This window comes from Sorex fumeus, unplaced genomic scaffold, assembly GCF_029834395.1.
Source record: "Sorex fumeus unplaced genomic scaffold, SorFum_2.1 ptg000101l, whole genome shotgun sequence".
Lineage (NCBI taxonomy): Eukaryota > Metazoa > Chordata > Mammalia > Eulipotyphla > Soricidae > Sorex > Sorex fumeus.
Window position 1 is genome coordinate 1,211,528 of NW_026606158.1, and position 18,257 is coordinate 1,229,784.

Genomic DNA, 18,257 nt, shown 5'->3' on the forward strand with positions numbered 1-18,257 from the left:
AGAGAGAGAGAGAGAGAGAGGAAGAAAAAGAAGAGAGAGAGGAAGAGAGAATTCCCCATCTTTTCACATCCAGGAAAGAGAGAGAGAGAGAGAAAGAGAGAGAGAGAGAGGTAGAGGAAGAGAGGGAGGCAGAAGGGAGGAGAGAAAGGGAGAGAAGGAGGGAGGGGGAAGAGAGTGAGAGAGGGGTAAGAGGGAGATGGAGAGAGGAAGAGAGTGAGAGACAGGGAGGGGAGAGGGAGGGGGAGAGAGAGAGGGGGAGAGAGAGGAGAGAGGGAGAGAAGAAGAGAGTGAGAGAGGGAGGGTGAGGGAGAGAGAGGAAGGAGAGAGAGAGAGGGAGAGAAAGAGGGATGTGGAGAGAGGAAGAGAGTGAGAGAGACAGGGAGAAGAAGAGAGGGGGAGAGGGAGAGAGAGGGAGGAAGGGGGAGAGAGGGAGAGACAGGAGGAGAGTGAGAGAGAGGGAGGGTGAGGGAAAAAGAGGAAGAGAAAGAGAGGGAGAGGAAGAGAGAGGAAAGAGGGTGAGAAAGAGGGAGATGGAGAGAGGAGGAGGGAGAGGAAGGCAGGGAGAGGGAGAGAGAGGGGGAGGAAGGGGAGAGAGGGGGAGAGAGGGAACCCACTCCTCTCCCCTCCAGCCGCCCCGGAGGGCGCGGGGCCAGCAGCGATTGGCACTTGCTTCCCGGACAGCGGAGAGAGGCGGCGCCTGGCCGGGGGCCTCGCAGTGGGGGTCGGGGTCCCCGTCCCGGTGCCCGGCCATGCTTCCTCCGCTGCTGCCCCTCGGCCTCCTCCTCTTCGCTGTGCCCTGGAGCCGGGCCGTCCAGTTCCAGGACTCCGTGTTCCTTCAGTCCCTGGGCCTGGGCCGGGCGCCCACCCCGGCGCGGCTGCAGCCGCTGCCCCCGGTCCTGCGGAAGATGCTGCGGGAGCAGGAGGCGGGCGCGACCCCGGACACGTGCTACATCCCCGCGCTGCGCGTCCGGGGGAACGTGCTCCGCGTCCTCCCGGACCGAGGTAGGAGCCGCGGGGGTGGCGGGGGCCGGAGGGGCGCCCAGCTGCTGGTCTGGGGCAACCTGGTCTGGGGCAGCGATTTTGCATTGGTTTCCTCCAGGCCACCTGCTTATCACTGACTGTAGCACTGTCCTCTGGTTGTTCATCATTTGCTCCAGCGGGCAGGTAACTGTTTCCATTGTGAGACTTGTTGTTACTTTTTTTTTGGCATATTGGATACATCACGGGAGCTTGCCTGGCTTTGCTCTGCAGGAGAGATACTCTCGGTAGCTTGCCGGGCTCTCCGAGAGGGGCGGAAGAATCGAACTCGGGGTTGGTGGTCCAGTGGCTCGCGTGCAAGGCAAACTCCTTACCGGCTATGTTATCACTCCACCTGCTTATCAACTTTTGGTTTATTAGGAAATGAAGCCCAGGGACCGGTAAACTACCAAGATTAGACTGTACAGCAACACTCAAGGCTCAACCCACGTTCATTTCTCTTCTCTCTCTCTCTCTCTCTCTCTCTCTCTCTCTCTCTCTCTCGGCATTTAGGATCACACCCAGTGATGCTCAGGGGTCACTCCTGGCTCTGCACTCAGGAATTACTCCTGACGGTGCTTAGGGGACCAGATGGGATGCCGGCAATGGAACCCCGGTCCATCCCGAACAAGGCAAACACCTTCCCCGTTGTACGATCGCTCCCGCCCCTGTTTTTTCTTTTTTTAATGTGAGTGGTTTATTTATTTTATTTTATGAGCACACCCGAGTTTTGTGCTCAGGTTTTAGTCCTGGCGGTGCTCAAGGGTCACTCCTGGTGGTGCTTGGGGTCAAATCTGGGTCTGCCACCTGCAAGAGAAATTTGAGTACTTTGTCTCCTGCTCCTGTTTTCCTTCGTGTGTGCGCGTGTTAGGGGAGTGTGATGTAGTGGGGAAGTGTGTGTGTGTGTGTGTGTGTGTGTGTGTGTGTGTATTGGGGGAGTGTGATGATGTGTGTGTGCGTGTGCGCGCGCGCGCACGCGCACGCGTGTTTAGGTCTCATCCATCATTTCTCAGCAGTCACTCCCAACTCTGTGTTTGGGGGTCTTCCCCAGAGGGGCTCAGGGGACCATATACTATGGAGCTAAGGTGGCCATAAGCGAGGCAGCCCCTGTGTCTCCAGAGCCCTGGGTTCCTCCTGCATCAACATTGTGAGGCAATTTGGTGGGGGGAGGGAAGGGAGACCCACTTTTCCCTCTGGACTGGAAAACTCCGGGCAGATATTTTGAGCTTCGTTTATTCCTTTTCTTGTTTGTTTGTTTCTTTACTCCACACCTCTTCATTACTTCGTTTAGGTGACAAGTCTGGTTGGAGATCTCGATTTGTGAATGAATGCAGAATAACACTCCGCGGGCCAAAGTCCCATCCTTAGAATGACGGCATTCAATGACTTACCTAATTGACCCACCGTCAAAGTTGCGGGAGACTCGGTTAAAAATAGACGCCCCCCCACCCCACCTCCCAAGGCCTGCCCCTCCCACTTCCACCCAATTCTTATTCAAAGTCAAAATGCAGGTTTGCAAGTGTAATCTGCATTTCTATACACACTCCCAAGAGCTTTCCAGGCAAAATTGAAAGGTGTCTGGAAAAGTAGAGCACGTGGCCGGACACTCACCCTGATCCCGGCTGATGTGGGTTCACCCCCTGGTCCTGCTTATGGTCCCCCCAGCACCGCCCCTAGTGAGTACCATTGGGTGTGCTCACAAAACAAAACAAAACATGTCAGCTCTAGTTAGTTGGCTTTGTGGCATCTGGACTTGGATATGTCTTACTTATATGTCCAAGATTTATTGAGAAACTGCTATGTTCTGGGACCAGTGGAGAGTCACAAGGATATAGATTCCAGATGAAACTTGTCCTTTAAGATACAGACAGGGATGGGTATTTGCCTTGCACGCGGCCGACCCGGGTTCAATTCCCCAGCATCCCATTTTGTCCCCCCGAGGCCGCCGTCGTGTGTGTGTGTGTGTGTGTGTGTGTGTGCCCGAAACAATAAAATACACAAATTAATTAATGAAGATTTGAGGGAGAGAGAGAGGAGAGGAGATAGTCTGCAAAATGCTCAACCTTGTGGGTAGAAGTTCAGGGAAATTTTCTGCTGAAAGATTAAGAGGAAGGGGAAGCACTCTTTTTTTTTTTTTTGCCTTTTGGGTCACACCCAGCGATGCAATGGGGTTCCTCCTGGCTCTGCACTCAGGAATTACTCCTGGCGACACTGGGGGACCATAAGGGATGCTGGGAATCAACCCCAGGACGGCCACATGCTAGGCAAACTCCCTACCCATTGTGCTATTGCTCCAGCCCTGGGAGGGGTGGGGGGGGGGGAGGGGACCTTTTAAAGGGTCTTCCTTGGAGAGGAGAAAACTGCTGAGAATACAGTTTGGAAAAAGAGCAAAGGTCACACACACCTTTACCCTTCCCTGTCATCCCTCCATGAGAGAAAACGTTTTGGCAGGGGGGGACCGGGCTACATGACAGTGCTTGGGTTACTCCTGGCTCTGTGCTCAGGAATCGCTCCTGGTGGTGCTCTATGGGATGCTGGGGATGGAACTCCAGCAGAGACAAGCAACACCCCCCTTACCCCCTATACTGTTTCTTGGGCGCCACATCTCACACTTTTTACTCAATTAACCCTCTCCCTTCCCCTCTTCTGGTTAACAGAATCTAGTTCTCATTGGCTCAGAGTTTCTTTGTATTTTTTCTGCTCATCAGTTTTGTTTACTTTGCACATATAAGTAAAACCATCTGTTGTTTGCAGCTCTCTGGCTTGTGTCCCTGAACATAATATCCTAGTTCGGGGTTTATCCATCTTGTTGCCAGTGGAAGGATTTATTTCTCTCTCACTCAGGGGCATTCAGTGTTTACTCCTAGCTTTGCCCCACTCAGGGATTACTCCTGGTGGTGCTCAGGGAAATGGGATGTTAGGAATAGAACCTGGGGTGGCTGCATGCCAGGCAAGCGCCCTGCTCGCTGTACTGTCTCTCCAGCCCTGCAAAAAGGAGGATTCCATCTCTGTTATTAACGTCAATAGGCCAAATCCAGTGGTGTTCCTCGGGTTCTTACTCTCGGTTAGGTGCTCTGGGGTGGTTCTCGCTGCTGCTTTATGGGTCCAGGGATTGAATCTGGTGAGTCTCCTGCATGCAGAGCCAGAAATCCAGGGTGTTGCTCTGGCCTTGAGTTTCCCTTTTTTTTTTTTTTTTTTTTTTTGGGTCACACCTGGTGATGCACAGGGGTTACTCCTGGCGGTGCTCAGGGGACCATATGGGATTCTGGGAATCGAATCCAGGTTGGCCGCAAGGCAAACGCCCTACCCACTGTGCTATCACTCCAGCCCCGCGTTTCCCTTTCTTAAAAAATTTAACTTTTATTTATTTATTATTTACTTTTGCTTTTTGGGGCCACATCCAGTGATGCACAGGGGTTACTCCTGGTTTGTGCACTCAAGAATTACTCCTGGCTATGCGCGGGGGACCCTATGGGATGCTGGGACTTGAACCCAGGTCGAGCCACATGCAAGGCAAACGCCCTACCCGCTGTGCTATCACTCCAGTCCCTAAATATTTAACTTTCTTTTTTTTTTAAGCACTCTACCCACTGTACTGTCTTTCCCCACAATAGGCATTTTATTTATTTTTATTTATTTATTTATTTATTTATTTTTGCTTTTCGGGTCACACCCAGCAATGCACAGGGGTTCCTCCTGGCTCTGTGCTCAGGAATTACCCCTGGTGGTGCTCAGAGAACCATATGGGATGCTGGGAATCGAACCCGGGTCGGCCACGTGCAAGGCAAACGCCCTACCCGCTGTGCTATTGCTCCAGCCCCCCAAATTTAACTTCTTTAATAATTTTTTTTAATGGAATCACTGTGAGATAGACCCTTATGAAGCTGTTCATGATTGGGTTTCAGTCATGCAGTGTTCCAACACCAGCCCTCCACCATTGTTCCTTTCCTAGCACTAAGTGTCCCCAGGTTCCCTCCCCATCACCCTCCACCCCACCCCCCAGCTTGCCTCTGGGGAAGGAACTTCCCCTTCTCCTCCCCTTTTGGGCATTGTGATTTGCAATACAGGTACTGAAGGTTGTCCTGTATATCCCTTTACCTGCATTTCTCTTTCTCTTTTTCTTTCTTTCTTTCTTTCTTTCTTTTTTTTCTTTCTTTCTTTCTTTCTGTCTTTTTCTCTCTTTTCTTTCTCTCTCTCTTTTTTTTTTTCTTTTTGGGTCACACCTGGCGATGCTCAGGGGTTCCTCCTGGCTCTGCACTCAGGAATTACTCCTGGTGGTGTTCAGGGGACCATATGGGATGCTGGGAATTGAACCCCGGTCGGCTGCATGCAAGGCAAACGCCCTACCTGCTGTGCTATTGCTCCAGCCCCTCTCTGTCTTTCTCTCCCTCTTTCTTTCTTTCTTTCTTTCTTTCTTTCTTTCTTTCTTTCTTTCTTTCTTTCCTTCCCTCATTATTTTTCTCTTTCTTTCTTTCTTTCTTTCTTTCTTTCTTTCTTTCTTTCTTTCATCTTTTGTCTTTCTTTCTTTTCTGTCTTTTTCTCTGTCTTTTCTTTCTCTGTCTTTTCTTTTTCTCCCTCTTTCTCTCTTTTCTTTTCGTTCTTTCCTTTTTTAGTGGGGGGCGCTCACATCCAGCGATGCTCAGGGGTTACTCCTGACTGCTCAGAATCACCCCTGGCAGTATTTGGGGGACCATATGGGAAGCCGGGTATCGATCCAGGTTGGCTGCGTGCAAGGCAAACACTCTCCCTGCTGGCTCCAGCCCCTTTTGTTTTCTTTTTTGGTGGCAGAACACACCCAGTGGTGCTTTGGGCTTATTCCTGGTTCTGAGTCAGGATCGGGCCTGTAGGTGCTGGGATTCAAACTAGGGTAGTGGCCACAGCTTGACCTGTTGCGGCCACCGTAACCTGTATTCCTCTGTGTACTGTCTCTCCCGCCGATGTTATTATAGACCTTTGTATGGTGGACCCTTAAGGGAGTTCTGTGAACACCACTGGGTTCCTCCTCAGATTAATGGTTTACAAACCTAAAAGAAAATATTTCGAGCTTTAAGAGAAATCAACTGAACACTGAAATGTGTTCGTAAAAATATGTGAAATATGATCAATAACATAGGATGCAACAGATAATCAGATCTCGGGAAAGCTGCTGGAGAAATAGTACAAAGGGTAAGGCCTTGCAGGCGACCAACCAGCCTTTGATCTTCAACACTGTATATGGGTCCCCTAGACACCACCAGGGGAAATCCAAGTCCAAACTAGGGAGCTGTCACACCATGTTCTTTAAGTAGAATTTTTTTTTTTTTAGTGTAGCAAAATAGTTTTATTTAAAGAAATTTCCTTAAAGAGATTTGAAGGAATAGAGAGATACAAATTTCAGAGAGGACCTGAGCTTCTTCAGAGTGGAAAAAAGTTCATCAGGGGCTGGAGTGATAGCGCAGTGGGTAGGGCACTTGCCTTGCCCGTGGCCGACCTGGGTTCGGTTCCCAGCATCCCATATGGTCCCCTGAGCACCGCCAGGAGTAATTCCTGAGTGCATGAGCCAGGAGTAACCCCTGTGCATCACCGGATGTGACTCAAAAAAATTTAAAAAAAAAGTCTAGCAAAAGCAGACTAAACAAAATATTTTAGGAGAAATGAGGTGTACATTTAAATATATGTATTTTTATTTTTTAATGAATCACCATGATGTGCAGTTACAGACTTAAAAACTTTTGTGATTACGTTTAAGTCATACAATGATCGAGTACCCATCCCTCCACCAGTACACAGTCTCCACCACCAATGTTCCCCGTATCCCTCCCGCCACCCCATCCCCCCCACCAGCCCACCAGACACATTCCCTTATTCCCTTTCTCTCTCTCTCTCTCTCTCTCTCTCTCTCTCTCTCTCTCTCTCTCTCTCTCTCTCTCTCCTTTCGGGTGTTATGGTTTGCAGTGCAGATAGTAAGTGACCAACACGTTTGGTCTACAGTCCCAAGTAGAAATTTTTTTTTCCTTTTCCTTATTTTTTAAAATTAATTAATTTTGAATACCCATCCCTCCACCAGTGACCATTTCCCACCACCACGGATCCCAGTATCCCTCCCACCCCCCACACCCCCATCCCACCCTGCCTCAGTGGCAGGGCATTCCTTTTTGTTCTCTCTCTCCTATTGGGTGTTGGTTTGTAAAAGAGTTAAACCTGATTTTTCAGGGAGAAATGTTGGATGATTTACTTTTCAAGTAGAAATTTTTTAAAATAAATTTTTATTAAAAACACCGTGATTCAAAACATTTTTCATTCTGCAGTTGTTTCAAGCATTTAGTGTTCCAACACTACCAGTGTTGTAAGTTCAAAGTGTTGGTGGCCAAGAATTGTTCCCCGGCCAGCTGACCCATAGCGATGGACAAATGAAAGAATGGGCCAGAGGCTGGTTGGTAGTCAGTGACCATTTATTAGTATTTCACAGCATGAACTATATAGAAATTGTGAAGGGTGGGAGTACACATAGGTGTGGTTGAACATTATTATTACAACAAACAGATGGAAAGCCCTTCCTTCAGAGGAAGTTCTTCTAGGAGATTAACTCAAAGACAAAATCTCATCTGGGGGTTCGGTTCTCTAGATTAATAGGAGATCTGCTCAAGGGCGGGATTCCATCTCAAGGTGTATTACTTTTTCTTTTCCTTAGCTAGTAATCCATTTAAACAATCATATTAAATTTATTTCTTACTAATATTTCTGGGGCTGGAGCGATAGCACGGTGGTAGAGCGTTTGCCTTGCACGTGGCCAACCCGGCCAACCCGGGTTCAATTTCTTCTCCCCTCTCGGAGAGCCCTGCAAGCTACCAAGAGTATCTCGCCTGCACAGCAAAGCTTGGCAAGCTACCCGTGACATATTAGATTTGCCAAACACAAAGGGCTGGAGGGATAGCACAGCGGTAGGGCGTTTGCCTTGCGCGCAGCCAGCTCGGCTGAGCCAGGTTCGATTCCTCGGACAGCCTGGCAAGCTACTGAGAGTATTCAATATGCCAAACACAGTAACAAGAAGTCTCATAATGGGAACGTTTCTGGGCCTGCTCGAGCAAATCGATGAACAACGGGAGGACAGTAACAACAAGTCTGACAATGGTGGCATTATTGGGCCCGCTCGAGCAAATCGATGAACAACTGAAGGACAGTGACAGTGACTAATATTTCTAGTCATTTTGTATGAACACAGTAAGGACATATTAAGCTTAAAGGAGGCTCTTCCTGGGACCATCTCTCTATGGATCCCAGACTACAGTCCTCAGGCCCGTTTATTAGTTTTTCCTAACCTCAGCAGGGTCCTTATTCAATCACTTTTTTTTTTTTTTTTTGCTTTTTGGGTCACACCCAGTGGTGCACAGGGGTTACTCCTGGCTCTGCACTCAGGAATTACCCCTGGCGGTGCTGGGGGACCCTATGGGATGCTGGGAATCAAACCCAGGACGGCCACATGCTAGGCAAATGCCCTACCTGCTGTGCTATTGCTCCAGCCCCTCAATTACATTTTTTGGGGGTCATGCCAGGGTTTTCCCATGACTGTACTCTTAACTTACTATACTTCCCATGACGCTAAGTTAATCTTTTCGATGCCAGGGTAACTTACAGTTTACCTTCCGTCCATCCTTGTCCGTCGCTGGGACCCTCCATTTGGGGGGGTGTTAGGAAGTAAGGGCAACTGAGGTTTAAGTCAAGTAAATATGATGGATGCCCAGGAGTAAATATTATTATTATTATTATTATTTGCTTTTTGGGTCACATCCATCGATGCTCAGGGGTTATTCCTGGCTCTGAACTCAGGAATTACTCCTGGCGGTGCTTGGGGGGCCATATGGGATGCCGGGGATCGAACCCAGGTCGGCCGCATCAAGGCAAATGCCCTACCCGCTGTGCTATCGCTCTGGCCCCAGGAGTAAATATTATGTGGAATCAATTAACTCCCATGTTACAAAAGCATAGCATCAACTGTCTTCCCGTATCTATACAAAAAGGACATGGCTGAGCCATGCAAAGGACATAAAGGGAAGAGAAAAGCAATATAGGATTGTGAGTGCCTGATGGAATTGGGTGTGCCTCGGGAGCACTGTGGTGGGAGTAACTCAATAAGCCTACACTCCCTGCAAGAGCAGCAAAGACAAACAAATGTTATCCAACAAGTTTGCAAGGCAAATGCCCTCCCTGCTGTATGTACGGCTCCAGCCCTTAATTTCTGATCGTTCTATTTGTTATTTCTTCAAGTTTTGTTGGAATAAACAATATAAAGAGAATTCTTGGGCCAGAGCAATAGTACAGCGGGTAGGGCTTGCATGTGCCTGACCCGGGTTCTATCCCCAACATCCCATATGGTCCCCTGGGCACCACCAAGAGTAATTTCTGAGTGTAGATCCAGGAGTAACCTCTGAGCATTGACTGGGTGTCACCCAAGGTAAAGGTAAAAGGTAAAGGCCCTCCCGTTGATCGTCGATTTGCTCGAGCGGGCCCAGTAACGTCTCCATTGGAGACTTTGTTGTTACTGTGTCTGGCATATCGAATACTCTCGGTAGCTTGCCGGGCTCTCCGAGAGGGGCGGAGGAATCGAACTCGGGTCGGCCATGTTGGCCGCGTGTATGGCAAACGCCCTACCATTGTGCTATCGTCACCCAAAAGGAAGAAAAAAAAAACAAATTTTGAACCATTCAAGCTTTGCCTTAAGTGTACTGTATCTGTGCTTGCTTGCTTCAGCGAAATAAAGTTGATTGATGTAGCCAGGCAGAATGGGATAAGGAAAGTTTAAAACTTGTCTTGAACTTCCGTTTGGGGCTGTTCGTTGTACTGAGACCCTCTTCTCAGGCTCAGTAAAAGCTTTTCAATTGGGCAAACAAGTGTGCTCAAGGCTTCTTGGATGTGGGCCTGAGCGATAGCGCAGCAGGTAGGGGCCTTGCATGTGGCCAACCCGGGTTCAGTCCCCGGCATCCCATATGGTCCTCCAAGCAACTTCAGAAGTGATTTCTTTTTTTTTTTTTCTTTTTGGGTCACACCCGGCAATGCTCAGGGGTTACTCCTGGGTCATGCACTCAGGAATCACTCCTGGCAGTGCTCGGGGGACCATATGGGATGCTGGGAATCGAACCTGTGTTGGCCATGTTGGCTGCGTGTAAGGCAAACGCCCTACCCTCTGTGCTATCGCTCCAGCCCCAGGAGTGATTTCTGTGTGCAGAGCCAGGAGTATCCCCTGAACATCGCGGGTTGTGACCACCCCCTCCCCCCAATAAAAGACTTGTGTAGGGGCTTGAGTGGATAGTACATTTGCCTTGCACATGGCCAACCCTGGTTCGATCGCCGGCATCCATATGGTCCCTTGAGCACTGTCAGGAGTAATTCCCCAGAGCAGAGCCAGAAGTCAACCCCATGAGCATTGCCAGGTGTAACCCAAAAAAACCAAAAACAACAACCAAAAACTTCTTTTTTTTTTTTTTTGCTTTTTGGGTCACATCTGGCGATGCACAGGGGTTACTCCTGGCTCTGCACTCAGGAGCTACTCCTGGCGGTGCTCAGGGGACCATATGGGATGCTGGGAATCGAACCCAGGTCAGCCGCGTGCAAGGCAAACGCCCTACCCGCTGTGCTATCTCTCCAGCCCCCCAAAACCTTCTTGGATAATCTTTTCCCCCGCAATATTCCAGTGACTCTCCCTCTATTCCTCTCTCCTTTAGGTTTCTTGCCTTCCTCCGAGAACCTGCCCCAAGCCAACTCCTGCCTGCAGAAACTCCTCCACTTTAACCTGTCCACGATTAAGGAGACGGAGCAGCTGACCATGGCCCAGCTGGGCCTGCACTTGGGCCCTAACACTTACTACCCTGTGGGCCCAGAACTCGAGTTGGGCCTGTCCTTGGTCCAGGAGCCCCCCGGTGGGGGTCCGTCCACTGCTAAAACGTTGGCATGGAAGTCGGTGCCCAGGCCCCAAGGGGAGATTTACTTCAACCTACTCAGGGAGGCTAAGCACGGGACTCGCGCCCCTCTGAGAAACATCAGCTTGTTCCTCCAGATATTGGTCAGGAAAGACGCGGACGAGGGGGTGGAGTTTCCAACGGACGACACGTGTGAGAGGCTGAAGCGTTCTCTTCACGCCTACCTGCTGATGGTGGTCCTCAACCCGGAGCAGTGCCCCCCACCTTCCAGGAAAAGGCGGGGGGCCCTCCCTGCCCCCCAGGCTTCTTGCAAGAATCTCTGCCACCGTCACCAGCTGTTCATCAACTTCCGGGACCTGGGTTGGCACAAGTGGATCATCGCCCCCAAGGGGTTCATGGCCAACTACTGCCACGGGAACTGTCCTTTCTCCCTGACCACTTCCCTCAACAGCTCCAATTATGCTTTCATGCAGGCGCTGATGCACACAGTGGACCCCGCGGTCCCCCCGGCCGTCTGCATCCCCACCAAGCTCTCCCCCATCTCCATGCTCTACCAGGACAACGATGACAATGTCATCCTCCGACACTACGAGAACATGGTCGTGGATGAGTGTGGGTGTGGGTAGGACGTCAGAAAGGGGTGTTGGGGGCCTTGGCTGAACAGCAGGGACAGTGTTTGCCTTACACGTGACCGACCCAGGTCCCTGGCATCCCATAAGGTTCCTTGAGCATCACCAGCAGTGATTCCTGATGCAGAGATAGACATAACCCCTGAGCATCACCAGGTGTGACCCAAAAAGCCAAAAAGCCAAAAAAAAAAAAAAAAAAGAGGGGCTGGAGAGATAGCACAGCGGGTAGGGCGCTTGCCTTGCACGCGGCCGACCTGAGTTCGATTCCCAGCATCCCATATGTCCCCTGAGCACAGCCAGGAGTAACTCCTGAGTGCAGAGCCAGGAGGAACCCCTGTGCATTGCCGGGTGTGACCCAAAAAGCAATAAATAAATAAATAAATAAAAGAAAAAGTGGGGTAGCCAGAGGAGTTTTTGGAGGGTAAATCTTCTCTTTTATTTATTTTTTTTGTTTTGTGTTTTGGGTCACACCCAGCGATGTTCAGGGTTTACTCGTGGCTCTGCACTCAGGAATTACTCCTGGTGATGCTCTGGGGACCCTATGGGATGCTGGGAATCAAACCTGCCTCGGCCACGTGCAAGGCAAATACCCTCCCCGCTGTACTATTGCTCCGACCCCGGGAAACATTCCTGAGACAGTAATAATGTTTTTCTAAATCCAATAGTTTACACTGCAGGGATTCCGTAATAACTTTGAAATTACAAGCAAAATATTGCGTGTCTTATGTGCACTGTTTTTCTGGGGGAAGAAACATACCTGAGTCAGTAATATGTTCTTCTAAGCCCAATACTTTACACTGCAGGGGTTCCAAAGTGCTTTTGAAATTACAAGCAGACGATGGCATGTTTATGCGTACTGTTTTCCAAGGTAGGGGATCCCCTTGGCAGTCTTCAGAAGAAACCAGAGATCTGCCCTTCCCCGTTGGAACCGGCAGGGGGCAGAAAAGCAACACAATTTCAAATGATGCCATTCTCAAATTTGGCTTGCCCTTAAGCCTGTCATCCTGCGTTTGTCTCTGTTTCTTTGCTTCCTTATTTCCACTAGTGTTAAAATCAGGAAATTCAATACCCAGACACAAGGGAGAAATTGACACACAAAGAGGCCTGGGAATTGACGGGCCTGTTCCCAGAACAAAGGAGCTTTCACCACCTGTTTTCAAGGATAGGGTTTGAGAAATAAGTCCCAGCCTGAGTTGCAACTCTGGGCAGGATGCATGCTTAGCTAGCTGCTCTTTTTTTTTTTTTTTTTTTTTTTTTTAAATTTTGTGTTGATGGGGCTGGAGCAATACCACAGCGGGTAGAGCATTTGCCTTGCATGCAGCCTACCCAGGTTCGATCCCCAGCATCCCATATGGTCCCCTGAGCACTGCCATGAGTAATTCCTGAATGCCGAACCAGGAGAAACCCCTGTGCATCACCGGGTGTGACCCAAAATGAAAAAAAAATATTTTGGGGGGCCAGATCGATAGTACAAGTGGGGAGGACCGTTTGCCTTGCATGAGGCTGACCCGGGTTTGATCCCCAGCATCCCATAGGATCTCCCAAGCACTGCCAGGAGTAATTGCTGAGTGCAGAGCCAGGAGTAACCCCTGAGCATTGCCGTGTGTGGCTCAAAAAAGAAAAAATATTTTTTTTAATTTATTTTTTAAAATCAAATCACTAGGAGACAGAGCTGCTCATGATTGGGTTCATGATCAGTTACAAAGCTGTTCACGGTCGGGTTTCAGTCCTACCACGTTCCAACATTCCTTCCTCCACCAGTGTCCCATGTCCATTCCCAGCACCAATGTCCCCAGTTTCCTTATGGCTCTATGGCAGGCACTTTCCTTCTCTCCACTGTTCCCACCACCTTCCACCCCCCCTTTTCTGGGCATTCTGGTCTACAACACAGATACTGAGAGGTTATTATGTTTGTTCCTTTGCTTTTGTGGGTCCCTCCCCAATACTGCCAGATAAGATAGATTTTATTGAGGACAGTACAAGCACCACCATTTCTAGTTTTTGTTTTGTTTTGTTTTCTTTTTGCTTTTGGGTCACACCCAGCAATGCTCAGGGGTTACTCCTGGCTCTTCACTCATGCACTCAGGAATTACTCCTGGCAGTCCTCTGGGGACCCTACGGGATGCTGGGAACCGAACCTGGGTCGGCCGCATGCAAGGCAAATGTCCTACCCACTATGCCATCGCTCCAGTCCCGCACCACCCTTTCTAAGTAGCAGTCATTCTGTACCCAAAACTTGCTTAGTGAAAGATTTGCACAGCATGACCATGGTTCAGGATTACAGAGTTAATTAGAAACCCTGATGCCCAGCAGGATGTGGAAACCAGCTGTTGGTCCTTCCTCAGAAGGACATGAGACAGGAACCCCCAGATGATAACAACCAATAGGAGTTTGACACAGCACTTGCCCAAAATAAACCAGCTAGAGGCGGCCAATCAAGTAAAAGGTTGCCAGGAAATTAGCTAGACTACCAAGAATTGGGCAACTTGCAGAAATGAAATCACAGCTATAAAGGGTGCAAGAACAAAGGAGGGGGGGTCACTCTCTAACTAGAGGGGGCGGCCCTGACCGGTCAGCCTTCTGTACTCAATACTCTGCTTTTAAAGATTGATGCTTGCTTGACTTGTGCCAAATAAAGTCTTATACTATAAAGCTCATCGCTTTGTGTGGTCTTTTGGATACGGGATCCTAACACTTTCAGCATGCAGTTCCTATCCAAAGGGATCATTTCCAACTATCTTTGTCATAATGGACCCTTCTCTTTCCCAATTGCCTTCTCCCCCAGCACTTGAGGCAGGCTTCTAACCATGGACTAATCCTCCTTACCTTTGTATTATCCTTGGGTATTAGTCTCATATTATGTTTTTTCATATTCCACAAATGAATGCAGTCATTCTATGTCCTTCACCTTCTGACTCATTTCACTCAGCATGATGTTCTCCATGTTCATCCATTTGTAAGCGAATTTCATGACTTGATTTTTCCTAACTGCTGCATAGCGTTCCATTGTGTGGATGTACCATAGTTTCTTTAACTTGTCGTCTGTTCTCGGGCACATGGGTCGTTTCCAAAAGACACAAGAAAAAATGCTCTGCATCACTAATCAGGGAGATGCAAATAAAAATAACAATGAGCTAATCATCGCACACCACAGAGACTGGCACAGAACAAGAACATCCAATGCTGGCATGGATGTGGGGAGATAGGGACTCTCCTCCTTTGTAGGTGGGAATGCCGACTGCTCCAGCCATTCTGGGAAACAATATGGGCATTCCTCAAAAAGCTAGAAATTGAACTTCTGTGCTCTTCTCTTTTGCTTCTGTAACCTGCTTGTTTTCAGACGCTTCTGAAAATACTCCGGGCAACAGGATGTGCGCTTGGCTGGTTAAAGCCTTCTCTGGCCTAGCAGAACAGCCCATTGGCTGGTGTCAACAAAGACTCCTCTAAAATCTAATTTTTTTTTTTGCCTCTGTTGGTCCTTTGATCATGACCTCACAACATTTGGAGGCTCCAGTGAGATACGTGTGGTGTGGGGACACCAACACCCCAGTTCCTGGGACTGGCGCAAGGATCTATTGAAGTTTTGTCCAGGGGCCCGGAGTCTTGGCGGAATCACCACCCATGTGTCAGCAAACTTGAATTGCGACTCCACAGAACAAAGGAGTTAGAGTTTGGGGGCCAGAATGATAGGACAGCAGATAGGGTGTTTGCCTTGCATGGGCCAACCCAAGTTCAATCCCCAATATCTCATATGGTCCCCTGAGCACCTCCAGGAATAATTCCTGAGTGCAGAGCCAGGAGTAACCCCTGAGCATCCCTGGGTGTGACTCAAAAAGCCAAAAAAAAAAAAAATTAGAGTTTGGAGAAGTCTTTACTGACCCCCACTGGTGGGCTATCCTACTGGGGTAGAGCAGTGTCCTCAAAGCAGAAGCACTGGCCTTTTACTGGGAAAAAGCTCAACCTGCTGCCCCAAGAACTTTTGTAAGCATCTGCAAGATTGGTTTGGTTTGGCCCATCCGACCCACACGCTGGTGTCCAGCAAGTTCATGCAAACAGAGCAAATCAAGCCCTGTTTCAGAAGCCGGAAAAAGCGGTTACAGCAGAAGTCCATAAAACTGCCAGTCAGCCCCTTTAACCACATTCCCTTTAGGACCTCAGCCCATCGTTTCTATTTGCAGTTCCTGATTTTGCAGTTCCTGGTTTTCCGACTCTTGCCGGAAGTTCAGTGGACTTCTGGAATGACACAGTTCAATCAGCTAGAAAATAAGCTTCCTTTATATTTTCTTTTAGGATAAGGCCTGAGCACAGCCAGGTGTGACCCTGTTCTACCCGGGTTTAGGGTTTCTGGTTCGCGGAGAGACCAGTTCCACATGTGAGAACGCAAAAGCAAAGGACCTTTATTGGTAGCTGGGGAAGTCTTTATTATTATTATTATTATTATTAGTTGTTGTTGTTGTTGTTTTTTGGGTCACACCTGGTGATGCACCGGGGTTACTCTTGGCTCTGCACTCAGGAATTACTCCTGGCAGTGCTCGGGGGACCCTATGGGATGCTGGGAATCGAACCCGCACTTGGCCAACCCGGGTTCGATCCTTGGCACCTTATTGTCTCCTCAGCCCTGTCAGCAGTAATGCCTCACTGATCAATGCCAAAAGTAATTGCTGAGCACAGAGCCAAGAGTAAGCCCTGAGCATGAATGGGTGTGCCTCCCCCAAAGGAAAACGAGAGAGAGAGAGAGAGAGAGAGAGAGAGAGAGAGAGAAGGGAAAGAAAGATATATATATTTTTTTCCTTTTGGCTTTTTTGGTCACACCTGACGATGCTCAGGGGTTACTTCTGGCTCTGTACTCAGCAATTACTTTTGGCATTGCTTAGTGAGTCATGTGGGATGCCAGGGTTCAAACCCGGTTCGGCTGCACGTAAGGCAAAAACCCTACCCACTGGACTATCACTCTGGCCCTGAAATAAACTCTAAATTAAAAAATATACATTTATTTATTTAATTTTTGCTTTTTGGGGGCCATCCCCGGTGATGATACTCGGGGCTTACTCCTGGCTCTGCACTCAGGAATTAAGCCTGGTGGTGCTCAGGGGACCATAAGGGATGCTGGGAATCAAACCTGGGTCTGGTATAGTCGAAGTGACATCTGCACTTGTTTGTTCATTGCAGCACTCTTTACAATAGCCAGAAACTGGAAGAAACCTGAGTGCCCAAGAACAGATGGCTGGTTCAAGAAACTTTGGTACATCTACACAATGGAGTACTATGTAGCTGTTAGAAAAGATGAAGTCATGAAATTTACATACAAGTGGTACAACATGGAAAGTATCATGCTAAGTGAAATGAGTCAGAAAGAGAGGGATAGACATAGAAAGATTACATTCATCTGGGGGATATAAAATAACAAAATAGGAGATTAATACCCAAGAATAGCTGAGATCAACACCAGGAGGATTACTCCATAGCTTAGAGGCCACCGGGCATTCTAGGAGAAAGCGCAGTTCAGATAGAGAAGGGAGCACCAAATAAAGGGTGTTTGGAGGATCCTCCCAGGAGGGGAGATGCAGGTTGAAAGTAGACTATGGACTGAACATGTTTGCCACTCAATGCCTCTTTTGCAGACCACAACACCCAAAAGGAGAGAGAGAACAAGGGGGAATGCCCTGCCACAGAGGCAGGGTGAGATGGGGGGGATGGGGGTGGGAGGGATATTATCCATGGTGGTGAGAAATGGGCACTGGTGGAGGGATGGGTATTTGATCATTGTATAAACAAAACCCAAGCACAAAAATTTGTAAATCTACAACTGTACCTCATGGTGTTTCACTAATAATAAAAAAAAAAAAACCTGGGTCTGCTGTATGCTAGGTAAATGCCCTCCTAGCTGCACTATCGTTCAGGCCCCCTTTGGATTTTGTTTTAGGCTGAAATTACCTAAATGAGGGCCGAGAGATAGTACAGTGTGTAGGGAGCTTACCTTGCACATGGTTCATCCAGGTTCGATCCCCAACACCCTATATGGACGCCCCCCCCAACCCTCCAGGAATGGTTCCTGAGTGTGAATCAGGAGTAATCCCCAAATGCCGCCTGGTGTGACCTTACCTCCCTAATTCTGCCCTTCCCACATAAATAAAATGACCAAAATGCAAATCCTATGTGTTTGTTTTTTTAATCAGCATGCTGCTATCTCAGAATGCCCTAATCCAAAATTTCCATTCCTCTTTAAGTTTCCTTTCTCTTTAGTTTCACTTTCCAATTCTCCTGGAACCGAAAGCAATCAATAAGTTTCCTTTTCCCTTTTGCCTGAACCTCTGTTCCCTAGGAGAATAACTGTTGACGTTGTTATTGATCCTCACTGGTACCGATCATCACCTTATTACCAATTTATTTTGAGGGACCACACCCAGTAGGAGTCCGATTAGGGGCAGTGGGTGTGGGTCACACTGGGTAGTGACCAAAACTTTCATCTCACAAAGCCAATACTCTAACCCCCTGCATTATCTTTTTTTTTTTCTTTTTGGGTCACACCAAGATAGACCAGAGACTATCTCTCTGGTCCCTATTTCTGTCTCATTTCTTTTTTCTTTCTCTTCCTCCCTCCCTCCCTCCCTTCCTCCATCCTCCCTCCCTCCTTCCCTCCCTCCATCCTTCCTCCCTCCCTCCCTCCTTCCATCCCTCCCTCCATCCTCCCTCCCTCCCTTCCTTCCATGGTCCTCAT

The 18,257-nt window shown here is 48.7% G+C and overlaps 1 protein-coding gene across 1 annotated transcript; it reads left to right on the forward strand.

Annotated features, from left to right (window-relative positions):
• The first annotated feature begins 749 nt into the window (after positions 1–749).
• Positions 750–11,536, forward strand: GDF3 (growth differentiation factor 3). Its single transcript, XM_056134715.1, has 2 exons — positions 750–1,002; positions 10,716–11,536. The coding sequence occupies exons 1-2, from the start codon at positions 750–752 to the stop codon at positions 11,534–11,536; spliced, it is 1,074 nt and encodes a 357-aa protein (XP_055990690.1).
• Positions 11,537–18,257: the final 6,721 nt, after the last annotated feature.

Coding starts and splice junctions, on each gene's coding strand:
- GDF3 (XM_056134715.1), top strand. CDS start 750: ATGCTTCCTCCGCTGCTGCCCCTCGGCCTCCTCCTCTTCGCTGTGCCC. Junction 1,003..10,715: donor CCGCGTCCTCCCGGACCGAG/GTAGGAGCCGCG, acceptor TCTCTCCTTTAG/GTTTCTTGCCTTCCTCCGAG.